Genomic DNA, 20,414 nt, shown 5'->3' with positions numbered 1-20,414 from the left:
ACGAGATTGGGCTTCAGTCTGAATTCTATATAGTATGAGCGCGGAGCTCACGATCTCGAAGCTGCAAGAGCTCCATCAACTTCTTGATATCTGCAGCTCGACCATGAATTTCAGTTTGCAACTCTTTTAGACGACTGTTCTTCGCCATGGCTCAATGAAAGCACCAATGTAACAGTACTTTTATTGAACTGATATATATAGAGAAAACAAGCAGAGTATATTCTGCAATATAAAGTGTCAATGCAGAGAAACAAATGAACAATTTCACTATCATTATTTCATGAAATCAGCAACAACGTATATAAGCAAAAGTTCTTCACGTCATCCATGGCTTGCAGAATCTAATATGAAGATAGAAAGGTATAAGCAAAGTCAGACAGAGAGAAGAGAATAGCATAGTACAGGAAGGTTCATACCACACACACGTCCCTCTCACTGCACAAAGTCTTAATAAAATATTCCCCTTTCGTTGCCTCATGCTTTTCTTCGTGACCTCATTCATCGTATCATTAGCCACGTGTCTTGTATGCCTAACAACTTTTCCATCCTTATCTCTCTCCTCAGTATTTCCTGTGCACGTTACATCTTATGACTCAAAAACTTTCTTAGTTAACAATCCAATAATTTTTTTATCACATCCTTTTTGTAATCTAAGTGTTTTATTAAGAAGTGATTATGTTTTGAACAATATTAAGTGATTTCACTAAGAATTATTACATTCCAAATAATATTTGACTTTTAGTTTAGAGTGATTGTAATTTTAATAATACTCAAATTTTAGCTAATGCTCCAAATAATATTTGAGCTTTTAGTCAAAAGTAACTTCATTTCAAAAAATAATTGGATTTTTAGTTAAGAGTGACATTTATTCAAATAATACTCAAATTATTTTACCTAGAAGTGGTTGAGGTCTAAAAAATACTTATTTATATTTTTACAATATTAGTTTACTTGATAAATACTTATTTGTATTTTTACAATATTAGTTTACTTGATAAATACTTGTTTGTATTTTTACAATATTAGTTTACATGATAAAATTCAATAAAATTGATTAAAACCTAGACATAATTTTCAATTCACATAAGAATAAGTATAAAAATATCAAAAGTAAGTACTTCTTGTTTTTAATATTTTTATATTTTATGTTATGTATCCATAACTAATTTAAGAAAAAAAATCATGAAAATATTTAAAAAAAAAAGTTTTTTAGACAATTCGTTTATCTTATTGAATTTGTACATGATGATCCTTCACCATATGAAATTCTTAATAAACTTGTGTAATAGTTCAAAAACTTTTCATAAACTTTAGAAACCTATAATACACTTTTTTAAAATTTTATTGTACAAGATATGAAATAACAATACAAATTATAAAGAAAGACAAAGAAACACTTAAGAATTTATAATAGTTCAGATTATCATTCATTCACATTGAATCTTAATTTTTCCCTTAAGAAAAACCAGTTCCAATAATTGATGGCATACCCCTTGCCATGACCTAGCACATTCATGAAGAATTGAAGACATCTATGAAAGATGGGCCTAGACTCTTTCTCTTGGACCATCTTAAGTCATCATGAAGATTTAGTAGAGTAAGAATAATTTTGGACCTTGTATTTTGGGCCAAGTAGTCTAGATTTTATTTGGGCTTTGTATTTTGGACTAAGTAGTCTAGATTTTATTTGGNCTTTGNATTNTGGGCNAAGTAGTCTAGATTTTATTTGGNCTTGGTATTATGGGCCTAGTAGTGTAGGATTTCAATTGGGCCTTNTATTTTGGGCCAAGTAGAATAGGATTTTGACCAAACAAGTCAACAAAGGGTCAAGGCCCAAAGTTGACTATGCTTGGACCTCCATAATGGGTGTGTTGACCAAGGGGTCAACATTTTGGCTAAGCTTGGAGAACAAGGGAGAATAATTTTGTGCTAGACATGTGGAAGCTTCCCATTGGAGAGTTTTCTTCCTAGTTAGTGGTCATGCGTCACTTTAGGAATGGAGAGTTTTTCCATAGGTAGTGGTCGCATGTCACTCTCTTATTTGAGAGGATTTTTGCCACTTGTCTCCCTCCTATTGGAGAGGATTTCTCCTTGCTCTCCAAGACAACCAAGGTGGCTCTTTTAGGTTAAAGTTTCAGCCCATTTTTGAGACACCTTAGCCTATAAATAGAGGTTTTCTCTATCATGTAATCACCTTTGATTTAGAGTAAAGTTATGCTGTCATTTTTGTGCCATACTACTCTTTTAAGGTCACACAAGGCTAGAGCAACCCAAGTGGCCTCCTCTAGCCACCTTCCTCCAAGAGTTGGCCCAACCTCTCTTAGAGAACCCTTAAACACATCTTCCCTCACCATAAAACTCATCAAAACCATGATCTATCAACACCTTTTACCACCACCAAATTCCGCAATCTTCATCCATGAACTTATGGCTTGATTTGCTTCTAGATTTGGCTTGTCCTAGCTAGAGCATTTTATTTTTTTCCATCATTTGGTATCAAGATCCTTGGTTCTTCAAAGAGATAAGTATATTGGTTTTCACCCTTTGTTATTTCCTTGTTGCTTAATATTTTCCTTACTTGTCTTGTTGTGTTTTCTTTTTACTTCTATCATTTTTTTTTCTGGCAGTAAACTGGGACGATTTTGAAACTTAAACTGCATCTAGCCCATTTGTCCAAAAAATACGTAAAAATAATAAAAAATAATCCCTTTGAGTCTAGTTTAAAAAAAAGAAAATCAATTCATTTTGACTTCTATAGAGAAAGTTATGAGTAAAACACTTAGCAAAGGTCAGTGCTGCCAGAATGTTGTCATCAGCGTTTTCCAAGTTATGTTTTGTTAGTTTTGGCTACTGTTTTGGTGTCTTTTCCTTTTTGAGTCATTCCTTACTGTTTTTTTGGGTCTGTTATTGATTTATATTCGGTTCATTTCATTGATTGAGTCATTTTAATTTTTTAATCCATCCATGTTTGTCTAGAGTCATGTGTAGTTCTTTTCTTGTCAATTTTCTCTAGTAACTTTGAAAAATCATCAAAAAATATATAACTTAGATTGCAAAAATGCACCGTATACAACCATTTAGGGGTCTTATCTTTGATTTTTTGGGTTCATACTTGCCATTAGATCATTGTCTAGCTCTTAAAAAAACATTCCCTATTGATGTTTCTAGTTTTCAACTCCATTTTTGATTCTAGTAGGATTCTCTTCTATTTTGTGTTTCTTGTCTTTTTGGCCTTTAAAACCCATAAATCACCTATGTTCCAAGTGTGTGGTGGTCTTATTTTGCACCTTAAAAGAGTGGAAAAAGAAGTGCTAAAAGCTTTTAACCAAAAGGCCTCAAAAGAGCACCAAAAAGAGAGCCTAAAATGTGCTGAAAAATATTGTGTGCTTAGACCACTACCATTGTTTTTGTGCAAACTGTTTTGGAACGTGTTTTGCTCACTATTTTGGGTTTTTATCTTCACTCTTCAGTGGCTAAAAGTCTTGGCTATGATTTTAAAAGTGTGGCCTTAGTGCCCCATTTGCTCAAAGTTTCCAAAAGACAAGAACAACCCACTTTTCTTCTAGTAGTTTTTGTTTTGTGAATCTATTCTAGCACCATTCATTAGGATTTCTTTTGTGTGTTAACCTTTGTTTCTTAACCTTTTATTTCTTGCTTGTCTTCTTGGATTTCTTAGTTTTTTCATAATTAAATTCCTTTTGCAAAGCTTTTCTTATTTTTGGACCTTTTTATTGCTTTTATCCCTTGTTTCTTCTTGCACAATTCCGGCCTTGGTTACTTTGTGTGGTGTAGGTTCTCTTTGTGAGGTGATCCAATATCTTAGAAGTAGCCTTCTAGGTGGTGGAGACCCAAAGGGAGCTTGAAGTCTAGAGTGGTAGCCAAAAGAAAGGAGAGAAACACCTTGGGAGGTAGCTTTGATTTGGTTGTAATTTTTGGCTTTGTAATCTTTCTTTCTTTCTTCTTTTTTTTTTGTAACTCATGACCTTGTTAGGTGTCTTGGGGGATTCTTTGGTGCTCAATCCCATCTCCTAACAAGAACCTTTATTTCTTAGTAAATTTCGTTTTTTAGTTGGTTGGTTGGAGGAACCAAAGTTCTTCTAACTTAATCATTAGGCCGCATAGCTAGTTTATTTGCTTTCTTTAATTGTGATAGCTTAGTGTGTGTCAACTTTAATTTCAACTTTAGTTCCCTTTGAGAAATTTTGTTCAAGAGTGCCTAAGGTAAACTTTGGCTAGGAAAGGTTTGGTATTTAAGAAATCCATTGTGATTCACCTCCCTTTCCTGGAAGTGAACTTGGGTGTCTTTTGCCTCCTTAAATCTCTGAAGGAACTTTCTTTGAAATTTAGGTATTTGTTTGTTGCATTGCATATTTTTGAAAACTTTAAGGATGTCTAAGACTAATTCCTATGAAATTGGAAGTGACTCTAGTAAGGTTGTAAAACCCACTTTGAAAAATTTAGCAAAAGAGCTAAAGTCACTTAAGATTTGGCAAAGGCAAGAAACCCTTCTCAAAGAAAAAGAAAGAATTAAAAGAAAAGAGTATCTTGCTAAGTTGGAAGAAGAGCTTAGAATTCTTAATAAAAAACAAGAAAAAGTCCAAAAGGATTTAAGGAAGATAAAGAGAAGAAGAGAGGAAGACAAAAGAAAGAAGAAAGGACAAAGGGAGAAAGAGGAGCATGAAAAAAGAGAGAAAGAACAAAGAAAGAGAGAGGAGCAAGTAAGAAGAGAGAAAAAGGAGGAGAAAAGAAAAAGAGAGTATGAAGAGAAAAAGATAAAAGAATGGAATGAGAAAGAAAAGAGAGAAAAAGAAGAGATTGAGATAAAAGAAGAAGAGGAAGAGTTGCTAAAGCACCCTACCACTCCCACAATTAAGGTTGAGATTAAGATGATGAGGGGATTTTTCCAATCCTTAAACTTTTCTCAATACATCCAACCATCTTTCATAACTCCATTTTTTACTTTTGAAATTTCAACTTCTTTTTCACCTCCCACTATTTTTACCTCCTCAATTTTTTCCAAATCAAACTTTGAGTTGATGTTACCTCTTAGGATACAATTAACTCAAAGTAAACACAAACAATTTTGTGGAGTAGACCTTCAAAGCTTTCAAGTAAATTCTTTTAAAATTAGCATAAGGTCTTATTTAAATCATTCATCTAGATATATGTTGTTTGTTGCTCATAAGATTATTGGTTGAGTTTGATGACACTTGCATATGGATCTTTGATCCTGGTGGGAAGATACTCAAAATAACCAATAATAAGAAAAAGGTTTTTGTCATAAAAGAACAAGAAGATTTGAGGACAAATCCTTTTTAAGAGGGAGCGAATGATGGCATACCCCTTGCCATGACCTAGCACATTCATGAAGAATTGGAGACATCTATGAAAGATGGGCCTAGACTCTTTCTCTTGGACCATCTTAAGTCATCATGAAGATTTAGTAGAGTAAGAATAATTTTGGNCCTTGTATTTTGGGCCAAGTAGTCTAGATTTTATTTGGGCTTTGTATTTTGGGCTAAGTAGTCTAGATTTTATTTGGACTTGGTATTATGGGCCTAGTAGTGTAGGATTTCAATTAGGCCTTGTATTTTGGGCCAAGTAGAATAGGATTTTGACCAAACAAGTCAACAAAGGGTCAAGGCCCAAAGTTGACTATGCTTGGACCTCCATAATGGGTGTGTTGACCAAGGGGTCAACATTTTGGCTAAGCTTGGAGAACAAGGGAGAATAATTTCATGCTAGACATGTGGAAGCTTCCCATTGGAGAGTTTTCTTCCTAGTTAGTGGCCATGTGTCACTTTAGGAATGGAGAGTTTTTCCATAGGTAGTGGCCACATGTCACTCTCTCATTTGAGAGGNTTTTTGCCACTTGTCTCCCTCCTATTGGAGAGGATTTCTCTTTGCTCTCCAAGACAACCAAGGTGGCTCTTTTAGGTTAAAGTTTCAGCCCATTTTTGAGATACCTTAGCCTATAAATAGAGATGTTCTCCATCATGTAATCACCTTTGATTTAGAGTAAAGTTATGTTGTCATTTTTGTGCCATACTACTCTTTTAAGGTCATACTACGCTTAGAGCAACCCAAGTGGCCTCCTTTAGCTACCTTCCTCCAAGAGTTGGGCCAACTCTCTTAGAGAACCCTTAAACACATCTTCCCTCACCATACAACTCATCAAAAAAACCATGAATTATCAACACCTTTCACCACCACCAAATTCCGCAATCTTCATCCATGAACTTATGACTTAATTTGCTTCTAAATTTAGCTTGTCCTAGCTAGAGCATTTTATTTTTTACCATCAATAATCAACACAAGAGTTTGTAAAATGCAAACAATTATTACAACACTCTAGCGAAAATTTACGTGGTCAAACATAAATTTCAAAATTTACATCTAGTAGGAAGTCAAACATAAATATTGAACTTTTAATTATAATTTTGCCACCAATATTTTTTACACAAATTATATATTAGGTCATATAAACAGCTTTTTACATAAATTTTTTTCACTTAACTCTTTTCATATACCTTATCCAAATTTAATTAAACTCTTAATTCAATGTAAACATTTGTATTGAAATTTAGAATAGAATAGTTAGTTGAACTGGAATATCGATGAACCGGTTTAGCATTAGATCTATTCAAATCAAAGAACATGTTTTCAGTTGAATTGGACCAAAATCGATGGATTAATATATACAAAAAGAAAAAAAAAATAATTAAAAACCAAATTTTAACATTTTCCTTGAAAAATATTTTGAATAAAAAGTTTTTCATTAATTGCTATTTTGTCATTTTCATTAAAAATTATTAAAGAACTAATTTAGTTTTTGGATTTTCTTTTCAATTATAAATTCAAACTTGTTATTGTTAAAAAACACTTTTTTCTTATTGAACCCTAGACGTAAATATTATAGTATAATGTTTTATTTTTTATGTTATTAAATTAAAGATATTACATTTCTATAATATTATTTAACTATTACAAATTTACAATCATTTATTTTTATATCAAATTAGTCATAGTTCAATGACAGATTCAGCTTGAAAACGTAGTAACTTACAATAAACAGATAAAAATCTTTAACCATGAGTTTGAAAGCAATCTACACAACTTTTTCTTTGAAGAAACCAATTTAATTAAATAGAATGAAAGGAAAATGATAAGATACAATGTGGTACTATTATTTACACAGGACAGTACAACTGATTTTGAATCCTTAGTAGAATATTCATGCATCCTTACCTTCTTTACTCATGTTTACTATTTACAAGAACTAAATCCACCAAAGCTAATTATTTATGATATGAATTTGTCTGTTATTTACAAAGTCAACTGAAGAATCCCGAAGTAATAATATCCCACATTTTGGTGGAAATCAAGCCCTTACAACTCAAACTTCTCTACCTCTTCAACCATAACCAACGAAGTTAACAAAGCCTCCAGTGAGAAATGAAAGAATATTTCATGCCTATGAAAAGAAAGAAAATTGCATTTGGTTATTAGCAACCATAGCTCAATTACACATAAACAAGATTATTGTTCAGGAATATCATATATTTGGTCTATTCAGTAAATCAATTTAATCATGTCAAAAACTAATCGCTTGACAAATCTATATCAGAAATTAAAATATTACTACTACCTTCAATCAAATTCCTCTCCTTTTTCGTCATGGTGATTCTCCAGTTTCAGACCTTTCTGTCACTATTTACAAACATGTGATGAACATCCATGTTTATGTGCTCCTTTCTATTATTTACAGTCTCTGGACTAGTATCTGATTTAAGGGTGTTATTGTTATTTACAAGACCCTCTGCTTCTGCTGGAATCAAACCATAATCCCACTCATTTCCTTCAACGCCACTTTTCAATTCAGCAAATCCACCAGAATTAGGCATACAACCAGGAAATCTACTACTGGGTGAAATCCTTCCCTTTTCAAACAACTTGGAATTTTGATGAAAAAATTGTTCATTTAACTTGTTATCCACAGCAGGAGTCCTGCAAGAAAATATTTTTTTCATTTACATAAATACAGTCTCCTTAAATGCAGAGAGCTATTGCAAAAATAAACAGAAGCCTTTGAAAGTGAGGAAATGTCATCACAACCTAATAATAAAAAAGAGCACGCAATATCCACAGCCCAAACCTTTTGGCTTACCTAATAATAACTAATTAGTAAATTAGTTAGTCATCAAACCTTGTATGTTGAAATTTTGAAGTCTGAATAAAGTCAAAAATCGGAACCAAGTCTTTCGACCTAGCTTCTATCACACGAGTCGGGATCTTTTCAATCTCAAACTCCCCTCCAGAAGCAGCTTCTTCATCCATCACCAAAGCAACCTCTTTAGCCAGTGAATGAAAATATATCTGGTCGGCAACAGAATCACATGTTTAAATGTCAAACTATCATGCATTATAATGTTTCCAAAACATTAAAAAATGCATTTTCCAGTTTTAAGATAACATACCTCAGTCTTTGCCCACAATTGAGTCTTTGCTTCATGCATTTGCAGTTCAGCTTCTGAAATATACAAATGATGTTCTTTCTCAGAACGTGGATTCGATTTCATGCATACATTCTTCATTTTAGGGCTGATGATACTATCCTTTACTTCATCAGAACATACTTTATTGATGTCTGAAACTCCATTCTCTCCATAAATGTCTATATTTTCTACCCCCTCTCTCCAACTATGTCTACAACTTATATTCCACTTCTTGATAGGCTCAATAACTACTTTCGCATCAGTCATAGGGGCAGACTCATGTGCAGGAATTACTCCAGAAACAACATCTGAATCTTGACAGTTAATTGTCTGCAGAGCATATTGTACCATTGAACCTGTGGATGTAAAGACTAACAGATGATACTTTTCCTTGGAATAGTTCCCATTAACACACAAGGTACTTCTGCCTTCTACGTTATAGAAAGAAGAAGCAATTGCCCCAGAAATGGAACTTAACCTAGTTGTCGCAGCTGCAGCTGCAGCGGCACCAGTTACAGTGCCTCTCCAGCCATTTGATCCATTCCTAATTCTGCTAACAACAGAGAGTGTGATAGGAGGACCAGCAGCACAGAGGCTCTGCTGTTTACAAATTTTTACAGCTGAATTACAAGGCCAATGAACTGCTTGATTAGGCATAACACTCAAACCATCTTTTTCAGTTAAACTATTGTCACATGATAGAATATTTACAGGTCCTCCTTGAGGATTTATAGCAAACAGATGGCTAGTTCCCCTTGAGGAACTAATCATAATCCACCTGCTATCAACACCAAAACTGATATCTTGAATAACCTGAAAAGTCAAATACAGATTTAGAAAACGTCTCCATTACTTAACGATGCATTTTGAAAATAAAAATGAGCATGTATTAATCCAAAGAAAGACTAGGCAGGAAAACTCACTGCATTTGTTATGCCACGTTGCAGCCTGTAGAGATGAACATAAGAAGAGCCAGCATCAGATGCTGACACTCTGTCATATCCAGGCATTATCTTATAAACATTAATGTTATGCCCCTGAACAGAAGCAGTCACTAAGATGGTGCCACTAGGATCAAAGCATAAAGCTGAAATGGGACTCTTGTGGGCCCGGAATTGAGCAATGACATTTTTACTGACAATATCTCTTACAATGACCTGAAACAGAAGAATAAGTTATGGTAGTAAAATAAAAATATTAACAGTACTAGCATCAGTTTCCATATTGTACAAGGGTAACCAAGACCAAAATAAACATGCAAGAATCCAACTTGAGATGATACACAATGTAAAACTCTTGAGCAATTGCAAAATTGTACTAGACTATTATTTCCAGAATCACAACTACGTTGGCAACTACATTTGAGCCAATAGTAAGGAAAGACCAGGTGTATACAGCCTAAGACAGGGAAGGTGCTATCATATGTATTTGGGTACAGAAGATAATCAAGCACAATATGTGCAGAGTTACAAGTAAATGAAAATTTATTATAAAGAACCATTATTACCATCCCAACACTTTCCACATCTGTTGAATGGCCATGGATGATTCCATTTCCTTTTGTGCTAGAATTCACAGATTGTACTGAGCCACTGTTATCTGGGAGAAGTTCTGAGCAGTAACTGGAAAGTTTCTTATACCCCATATCTCCAAGGTTCACAATCCCAGCGGCAAGATGCTTGCTAGACTCTTTGGCATAGTGTGCAACCAAGCTCCCATTTGAAGAAAAGCCAGGAAAGCTTGCAGACGGTGTTAAATGCTGTGGGCTGACACGCCCAGAAGAAGCTATTACAGTAGCGATTCCACTATAGGCCAGCCATCTTGGACCCACTGCCAGTGGTCCAAATCCAATGCCTCCAGAACCAGGACAACTCATGACTACAGGATTAGTATGTAAAATATACTCCCTTAATAAAGTTGTGGGAGAAAAACAGTGTATCTGCAAAATATAGATACCATTAAACATTAGAGTAAAACAAATTTAGAGGAACTTAATATAGATATGAGAAAGTGTACCTGAGTGGCTAGAGAAACAGCAACTACTCGAGAACTACATCTTATAGAATAAACAACTGATCTAAAGTTTAGTGTATGAACATATGATTGGGATCTCATAGAATAAAATTGAACAGTTGATGGCAGATAGTTTCCATTCACTTGGTCATGGTGGCTTAAAGTGCCCACGTTGCAAGTGCCAACCAACCCCTCTTGTATTTTGTCTCTCCCCACCAAAGAATCATCCACACATACTGCCAACAATGGGCGTTTGTCTGCAAACGTGTCCTCCAGTCTCTTCGATACAGTTGGACTAGGTACCATTCGCATAATAGAAACAGGACCATCGTGTTTGGAAACAAGGTCATAGAGATTATCTGAATCATCAACATCCCAAACCTGGAAGCCGGACCAATAGCCTAGAAGAAGTACTTGCCGAATGACTTCTCCCTGGCCCTCGAAGGTGTCAAACCCAGCCCAAATAACCTACACATATTAGGAAAACTGACAAGTGTTACCTCGGTCTTGACACTAAATTGAAATATGTAATAGAAGAGAAAAGAAAAAAGAAAGTAACAATTTTTTAATATTATAAGTAACGAAGCAAAGAGAAATCAGACCCAGAAGCATTAAAGGGCAGACGAAAAATCATTTATAGCCTATATCCATCCTAAACAAACACCCATTTAACGTAAGGAAATAAACAAGTAAATATTAGAATAGGAGGCATCATTTGTACAATGCAACAGCAAAAGATTAATTAAAAGGCCCAATAGTTCCGAAACATAAGGATACTGGATATATAATAAATTACATAAGAACATTAAATATATCATATAATACTACCAAACCAGCTTCATTTTTCTACTTTAGAAACTATCACATTAGAACTCATGGATGCATTTGATGGATGTTCAGGGACATTACACAGAACAGCATAATACATTAGTTGAGTCAAATGTATGGTATCTTATGACTGATGCACAGAACAGTAGAGTGAAACTCTTACAGCAATGTTATGTTACAAATAGACATTGCTGGAGTACAGATCTCACATCTGTAATGAGGTTTCTTAGGCACAATAGCTAATTTAGAATAAAGATTAGGCTTTTCCCTTCTAGTTGGTGTGTACCTCATGGTCCTCTATGCCAGCGGACTGTGCAGCTTAGATCCATTTGTGTTTTTTCCTCCATATTGGTCCACTTATCCGTTAGGGAGAATCCCTAGTCAACAAATTTGATTGTAATTTTTTTCTCCTTAATTAATTTCTTCTATTATAAAAAGGAAAAAATATCAAATATATACACCAATTGGATGCCACTTTCCAATAAATAAGCCACTCCTTGATAAGAAAATTCATAAAACATGAGTATCAAAAATGCACTTTATGCTTTTTTCTTAATAAAACCTATTCCAAATTTCATCTTTTAAAACATTTTGTTCGATGAGGGGTTGCTATGGAGAGAACATTGTAAGCATGCTCAAGAACTTCATAAACTAGAATACACGAGTAAGTGCACTCCTGTTGACCTGGTCGTGAGATAATGATGAAAACCTCGTTGCCATAAGAAATTGTACATATAGATCTTTCTTAAAAGAACGTACAACACACTTCCATATGTGAAAACCAGCATGCAACAAATTCAAGCAAATAATTACTAAAGGAACTGAAAAATAATCTTAGTCATCACTTATCGTATCTAAAGTACAAATATGTGTTCTCTACAGAGCAGGCTTCTACTTCAAAGAGTAAAACTCAAATGGTAAACAACTGAGGAGAAAATTAACAGAGTCGATTCTCACATTCAGGTGATTATATTTCAAAATATCTAAACCGTTAATTCTCCCATATTTAACTTCAAACTCTCTACTCTACACTTTGCACGTGACATGCGATCCTCCCAAGAATGAACGAACAGATTTACATCATTTTTACTACTCAACTTGAATTGCATAAACTATTAACTCATGTTTGAGAAAACCTAATCTAATTGGACAACATAGAATCAGCATTTGCATCAGCAACAAAAGCAAATAATTAATATTAATCTAACTACAATCCACAAATATCATAATCATAAACTTGATAATTAATCTGATTACAATACAACAAGCAAGCTGCAATTCATAAACTTGATAGCCATGATGAGCAAGCAAGTTACTATTTTCTAGTTCCACCAGTTATAACTCAAATATACATACCCGATCACGGTCAGTATCCCCATGCTTATCCAAAATCGACGATGCAAAGGAGGCAGCAGCTGACCGAGCGACGGTAGAAGCACCTGATGAAACAATCTTCAGGTAACCAGAGAAAGTACGAAAGGTGCTGGGAATAAAGCCATTGCGGTTGTTCTTGCTGTTGGTTTTGCCGCCACTACCAGCAGCAACACCTCCGTGAAGAAGGTGCTGTTGTTTCTGGTCATCATTTCTACTCATCCCCAAAACCAAAGAGATGAAAATAACAGCTATCCACAGACACAACAACAAAAGGGTCACCAGTGATTCTTCAAATCCACCCTTAAATTCAATCATCACACCCTTCTTCCACCATCAAGAACCAAAACAAAAACGATTTTTTGTTTCGAAAAAAATAAGGCAAAATTCAGTTTTTTTTTTTTTAACAGTTGAGGTCACATGTGTTCCCACATCCTTAACCTAGCCGAAACAATCTAAATCACAACCACCCCAAAACAAAACTTGCCTCCAAAATCTTTCCCCTCCTCCCGTTTTTTTCTCTCGAAACAAAAACACCGAAAAAACACAACGATGACAAGGGAAACGGTTCGGCAAGACAGAAATTGAAAAATTAAAATAAAAAAGAACAAATTTCAAAACTTATTCCTTTCTTCTAACTTTAATTGAAACCCACGAAAATATTAAAAACTAAAATTCCCGGGTTAAGTAACAAATTATGGACAATGATTATGATCATCACAAATGAAATAATAATACAAATAGTGGGAATATAATATGGAATTATTAGTATTAATTAATTAAAAAATATGAATGACTATTTACTTATAGTAGAGAAGATTGATTGAAAATTAAAGGAAAACAGAATTCGTTAATGAGATTTTAGGGTTTTGGAAAAGAAACCCGGAAATAGCCTGAAAACAGGAAGAGATCAGAGGGGAGATGAAAAAACAGAAAGGTAGAGAGAGAAAAACAGGATAACAAGGAGGCAAAATCAGATAAAAAAAAAATACATAATAAAAAGGAACTTCATTCATGGGTTTACGTGTGTGCCTCACTTTTTCTTTCTCCCTAATATCTCTGAACTTTTTCAATTATAAATATTTTTTTTATTTTAACGGTTAAACGATACAATAGTATTAAATTTACAATTTTATATTCTTGTAATACATATTTTAAATCTTACATAAATATTATTGATAAACAGGCATATACAAATTATTGGATTAATATAGTTTTATCAAATATAAAATAAAACTAAACCATAAATATAAGATCATCAATGTCATTAATAAAAGTAGGGTTTGAAAAAATATAAATAAACTAAAATGTTTTCAAATATAATATCAGAATCTGTATTTGAACAAACTTCCAAGACTTAAATTGAACTCAATTTAAGTTAATAAAAATTTATTACAACATACTTTTTTATTTCTTCTTTTTATTTATTTACACTTTAGATTATTGATTTAACAAAACATAAATTTATAAATGCTACAAAAATCCAAAATCTTTTCAATTTATAATTCGACAATTACTTTATTTGATTGCTGTAAAATTGTTCTATTTTTATAGAAAAATGTAATTCGATCTTTACCGTTGAAATTGAATTATTTCTTGTTATTTCGTAATATCTTTTATTTTTATTTTTCATTTTTGTTTTTAATATTCGTCTTCATTTTTTATTTTCAATTTCAATTTCAGTTACCATTGATTGGTTTTTTATCTTCAATTTTAATGTATTTTTTCTTTTCCTTTTTTTAGGTTTGGATTTCACTTTCTTCATTTCCATTTTTTTCTTTTATTGTTCTCTTTTGCTATTTGTTTTTGTTCAATGTCCCAAATCAATGAGAAATACCAATGCAGGTGGTGATGGTGGCCGATGTTATTGGCACCGTAAAAGTGACAAAAAAATTATTAAAAATAAGAAATAATTGAAAGGAATTATCTTTTTATTTTATTGATTAAATAATAAGATTTTTAAATAAGCATACAAAATAAAAATAAATAAATAAATAAATAAAATAAAAAAATTGAATGAATAAGCATACACAAATGTGAATTACCTTCTAAAATATAAGAAACCTAACCACTATTATCCCTACACTTCTCTTTATTCCCAAAAGAAAAAAGAAAAAAGAAAAAACTTATACATTAGTTTAAACCATTTAGACGTCCCTATTTTCGTTCCGTCCTCCCACTTTGGCCTCCTTCTTTTAAACTTTCCCAATTGAGTCCTCAGAACTGCTAATTTGAAACAATCTAGTCCCTGTCGTTAAAAATTGTTAACGGTCGTTTAAGTATTGATGACGTGGCATTAAAAATTAATTTTATATTAAAAATTATTAATGAATATTTGTGTAACCAGGATTTTAGAAGGGCAAAGTAGGAATAAGAAAGACTTTCTTCTTCCCTCTCGCTCCTGCGTCTCCAGATTTGGGGGTCTGACGTTTTGGTTCTTTGAATTGGAAATGCACAAAGTGGTTTCCCTTACACGTTGCATTGGGATTCTAGCTTGGAGGAGCGATAATTTCAGTGATTGCAGTTGGAGGAAATTGAATGCAAACGAAAAGATAAGGTAAAAAAAGAAGAAAAAGGAAGAGTAAAAGAGAAAATAAAGAGCTATCTCAATCTCGATGTCTGAGGAAGACGATGTTGATGCCTTAGGAATAACTTCAATCTCTTTCTGCAACATAACACACAACAAAGAACACAATCCTTCAAGAAACAATAAAACAAAACAAAAAGGTCCTTTTCAAAAAAACGAAACACAGATTAAAAAAAACATAGGAGAGGTTTATTCTTAGAGGAAGTTCTAAAGCAAAAAAAAAATCAATTTTAACTTCACACTCAAATGATTAAAACTATGTTTGAGACAACTTTAGATCCAAAATTAGTTTGCAGAGGAAACCCACCCTGTATTTAAAGTGTAGTTTATATGGCAATTCACAAATGCATCATTTCTTTCAATCAAAAACGCATTACCGAACTCTTATGGAAATTCTCCCATAAGCTGCTGTCAATAATCCTGTCCTTTATACGGCATCTCCTGTAAAAAAAAAAAAATATTGAAAGATTGAGTTTCCAAAATGCTAACCAGAGAACTTATCCTGGAAATATGCCAAGGAGTTAAGTTTGTTCATATCCAGATCAAATGTCTAAACGGTGAAGACCTGACGATGGTTCTGATCAGAGGAAAACGACGTCAGATTATTAGGAGAACGGATCTTAGAAACGCCAACGTCTACAACATCCTCGTCTTGTTCGTTACCGATGCTCTCTTCGGTGCTTTGGGAGTGAGAGCCTCTCTTCTGCTTGCTACTGTTCACCGAATCCCTAACCCCATCTCGATTCCTTCCTCTCTTATCTCGATTTCAGTGATTGTTGTGGTTGTAGATATCAGCATAACCTGAGATGACCATTGAAAATGTGGAGGAAGAGTAAACCCAGAAAAGCCAAAAACCCCCCAAATCTGGAGACGCAAGAGTGAGAACGTGGAGGAAGAAGAAAGTGTTTCTTATTCCCACTTTGCCCTTCTAAAATCTTGATTACATGAATATTCATTAAAATTTTTAATATAAAATTTATTTTTAAATTAGCAGTTAACGGCCGTTAACGATTTTTAACGCCAAGGACTGAATTGCTTCAAATTAGCCGTTCTGAGGACTCAATTGGGAAAGTTTAAAAGAAAGGGACCAAAGTGGGAGGATCGAACGAAAATAGGGACGCCTAAATGGTTTAAACCTTAGCTTAAACTAAAAATCTTCCATCCTACCCACTTTAAACATTTTTTTCCAGCTTCTAAAATGTACAGCTTTTGTAAACAAATTTGCAACTTGATCCTTACTTATGTGGTAAACAAGATTAATAACTTTGTCTTTTACTATATCTTTAAAAAATATACTTGACATCAATGTGTTTACTTCTTCAATGTAAAACATGATTTTTAAACAGTTTTATGGTTGAGTTATTATCACAATAAATGATTGTTGGTCCATGCTTGAAGTAAATTTCATCATGTATATTTCTCAACCAAATAGCTTGACATGCCCATGTTGTTGTAACTATTAACTTAGCCTCATCTGTTGATAAAGTGACAATTGGTTTCTTCTTTTAGCATCATGAGATGGTTGTTGAACCTATCATGAATACATACCATGTCATACTTTTTCTATCAAAAAGATCACCTGCATAATCACTATCTGTGAAACCAAACAAATATGACTTTTCACCGTTTCTATTGAATAAGCCATATTCAATGGTCCTTTCAAGTAAAGGAAAATTCTTTTTGCTACAAAAGATATATTTCTTCTTAATATTCCATGTATATGCTAATAATACTTACAATATTCATTATGTCTGGCCTGGTTGTTGTCAACTACATTAGACTGTTGAGATTGTTGACGACACAATATCTATATCACTCTGGTTTTTTATGATGACAACACATTTTTAATAACACATGTATTGTTATGTGTTACATTGTGTTACATGTTCCAAACTTTAATATTGATTGTTATCTTGATGAACATGTTTGTGTGAAATCTGATATATGAATGCATATTCACTGTTATGATATATGTGACATCTGTTGTGATTGCATTACATATGTTTTGGAAAAGGAAAACCAAATGCACTTTTATGAACTTACATTGTGTGGCATATCTACAAGTTGTAAGTCGACTTCATTATGGGGAAGTTGAGCATTGATTGAAAGTCAACTGTAATGAATGTGGAATTAATTTGTTTGACTGGACTGCTACTAATTTGACTTATCTGTTATAACTGTCATAGGACAGTCGACTGTATTAGTAGCATAATCCATTGCAAGAGCGTCTAATTTATAGAAATCTATAAATTGACAAGATCATATCATTCAGAGAACTTTTGGATAATCTAACATTTTCATATTTTGTTTCAGATTGTGTTGTCTGAGATTTAGAGCTCCAAGAACTCATCAAGAAGACGGTGGTGATCTTTCTTTGAAGAGTTTCTGAAAGAGGTTGATATTGCGCTTACTACTTGATCAGAATTTGCATAATTGAGGTGTATCTTGGTTAATCAAGACTTGTGTTTGCATTCTGTGGTGTTTGTTGGACCTGTTGTGACTACAGGGGTTGGAATCATGGAGTCTGGTACACTTTGAGGATTGTTCAAAGTGGGTTGCAGATTGCAGGAGAGGGGATATCTTGTTGCAAGTCATGTTGTGTGGTTTGCCTATATTTTGGTTCGAGAGTTAGAGAGGTGTTTTATATTTTTGACGTGGAGGTCTCTATAAAAGCCTTGTTGTAAAAACCTTGACCATTATAGTCCATTTGCTTCCTGGTATTGGAAGGACACTAGATGTAGGCATTGAGGCCGAACCAGTATAAAAGCCTGCTTTTGAGTTCTCTATCCCTACTTTTTATATTCAGTCGACTTTACATTTCACGTAGTCTACTTTGATTTTCCAATGCACACAAATTTCTATTACTTGCAATTCAAGAAAGTTTGTATTTTGTTAAAAAGATTGCGAAAAGACTTTGATTTTGAAAACCCACCAATTCACCCCCCCCCCTCTTGGTGTTAAAACGAAGCCTACCTATTTTCCAACAATTGGCACCAGAACTGGTTTTCATAGATATTTGAAAAACTAGTCGACTCTATTTTTCTTTGAATAGACTATATACCTGGGGATGACTTCAAATTTTCAAACTTTTGGTGAAGGATGCAACCATGAATGGTCCTTTTGTGCCTACTAAAACTGTTAATGGAAAAACTATTGAAAATTCTTTTACTGAATGGTCAACTGAGGAAAATATAAAACCACAGTTTGATGTTAAAGCTAGAAACATTATTGCCTTTACACTAACTGTGGATGAATTTTTCAGGATATCTCTATGCAAATCTACCAAAGAGATGTGGGATGTCTTGGAAGTCACGCATGAAGGCACTGATGAAGTAAAGAGAGTAAGGAAGAATTCTCTGATTCAAGAGTATGAACTTTTCCAAATGAAGGCTGAAGAGGCTATCTACGAAGTCCAGAAAAGATCACACACATTATTAATCATCTAATGGCCCTCGGCAAAGTGTTTAACAAAGAGGAAATCAACATAAAGATTTTGAAGAGTCTGGACAGAAATTGGCAACCAAAAGTCACTGCAATCTCATAATCCAAAGACCTTACAAGCATGAACATGGCTACCTTGTTTGGCAAGCTAAGGGAACACGAGTTAGAACTTGGAAGGTTAAAGGATGAAGAAGAAATTGAGGAAAAGAAGTCCATTGCTCTAAAAGCTACAAGTGGGAAATACTCAAAGTTAGAGGACTTAGATGTAGAGATGGACGACATGGAAATGATGACCATGATGGTAAGGAAGTTAAGTCAACTTATCAAAAATGATAGTCAACTTATTAACCATGCAGGTCACAATAAATCAAAGAAAAGCTTCAGATCAAACGTTGTCTAATGCTATGAATGTGGAAAGGAAGGACATATCAAGCCAGAATGTCCATAATTAAAGCCAAAGTAGAAAGGAAATAAAAGGTTCCCTCAAGACAAAGGCAGAAAACATAAAGGAGCCTAGATTGCTTGGGAGAATAGTGATTCTGACAGCTCAAGTGATGAAGATGCTGATCATGAGGAAGAATCCAACACATGCTATATGGCTGAAGCAACATGGGATGACTATGACAACGATGCAGATTTTGAGAATGAACCAATTGAAGTTAAGTATGATCTGTTGATTGAAGCATTTAAAGAAATCCATGCAAAAGCTATGCGACTACAATACAAGGTTAATCGACTAAACTCTGAGAGAATAGATTATGAACATAGAATTGATAACCTTGTATCTGAAAATGAGAAATTAGAAAAAGAATTTAATGATGCTTTGCTATGTGCTAAAGAGATTAAAATTGAGACTATTACAGTGGAAAAGGATTGTGATAAATGTCCTACTCATATTCAAAAAATTGATTACTTGACTAGCACGCTAGCCAAATTCACTAAAGGTAGAGACAATTTAAATGTTGTATTAAAGTCTTGTGATAGAGCTATATACAGACAAGGAATAGGTTATAAAGCTACGTCTAACAGAACCAATGCAAAGAAGTTTATTGATTTGAGCAAGACTGTCAAACATGCATGTTTTTACTACAATTGTGTTGGTCATAATGTTAGAAACTGCTATTATAAAACTATTGGTGTTCCTAAAGGACTGCATTTGTGGAAACCAAAGGAACAATTGACTAGAACTGACAATCAAGGACCCAAGTTAAAATGGGTACCTGCAACCAAAATGTAAGTTGTTTTGCAGGATACAAGTAGGTGCAGTAGGAACTCAAGGATGAACTACACTGGATATACCAAACATCTTGAGTGTCTACTATGGGTAATGTGTATCACTCTACTGTATCATGCATAAATTGATTGGTTGTTAATTCTTGATTGTGTGAATGATTGTTTGTATGCTTGAATAATTGATTTGTTTTGAAAAGCTAGTTTCACGATTTTTAGTCGACTGTATTATGAACTTATTCGACTATGTCTCTATATGTTAACACTCTGTTTTGAGTTTTATAAGTCATAGAGTATTCAACTGGGTTTTTAACTAATTCGACTAGAGTCTCTGTGATGAGTCAATATTTTCTTGACTTAACTTAGCTTATTGTGCTAGAATTAATCAGGGAATTGTGCTTAAATGTCTGGTATTTTTCCGTTTTTGCTAATTGTGCCTAATTTGACCG

The 20,414-nt window shown here is 33.7% G+C and overlaps 1 protein-coding gene across 4 annotated transcripts; it reads right to left on the bottom strand.

The window, feature by feature from the left end:
• Positions 1-7,163: 7,163 nt before the first annotated feature.
• LOC106756300 (autophagy-related protein 18f) lies at positions 7,164-13,693 on the bottom strand. Of its 4 annotated transcripts, XM_022778679.1 has the most exons (9): positions 12,693-12,823; positions 11,623-11,713; positions 10,512-10,976; positions 10,003-10,434; positions 9,419-9,652; positions 8,478-9,308; positions 8,207-8,376; positions 7,649-8,007; positions 7,164-7,474 (listed from the first exon to the last, which is right to left on the bottom strand). In XM_022778679.1, exons 3-8 carry the CDS (start codon positions 10,818-10,820, stop codon positions 7,695-7,697), a joined length of 2,289 nt encoding a protein of 762 aa, XP_022634400.1. In that variant the 5' UTR covers positions 10,821-10,976; positions 11,623-11,713; positions 12,693-12,823; the 3' UTR covers positions 7,164-7,474; positions 7,649-7,694. The 4 variants fall into 4 exon arrangements, with proteins under 4 accessions (XP_022634400.1, XP_014494160.1, XP_022634399.1 ...); XM_014638674.2 differs by lacking the exon at positions 11,623-11,713 and having other exon boundaries at positions 12,693-13,690; XM_022778678.1 differs by lacking the exons at positions 7,164-7,474; positions 11,623-11,713 and having other exon boundaries at positions 7,650-8,007; positions 12,693-13,691.
• Between the last annotated feature and the right edge of the window lie 6,721 nt (positions 13,694-20,414).

The sequence above is a fragment of the Vigna radiata genome, chromosome 2 (assembly GCF_000741045.1).
Source record: "Vigna radiata var. radiata cultivar VC1973A chromosome 2, Vradiata_ver6, whole genome shotgun sequence".
Lineage (NCBI taxonomy): Eukaryota > Viridiplantae > Streptophyta > Magnoliopsida > Fabales > Fabaceae > Vigna > Vigna radiata.
Note: the sequence above shows the minus strand (reverse complement) of the source record. Positions and strands in the feature narration are given on the sequence as shown.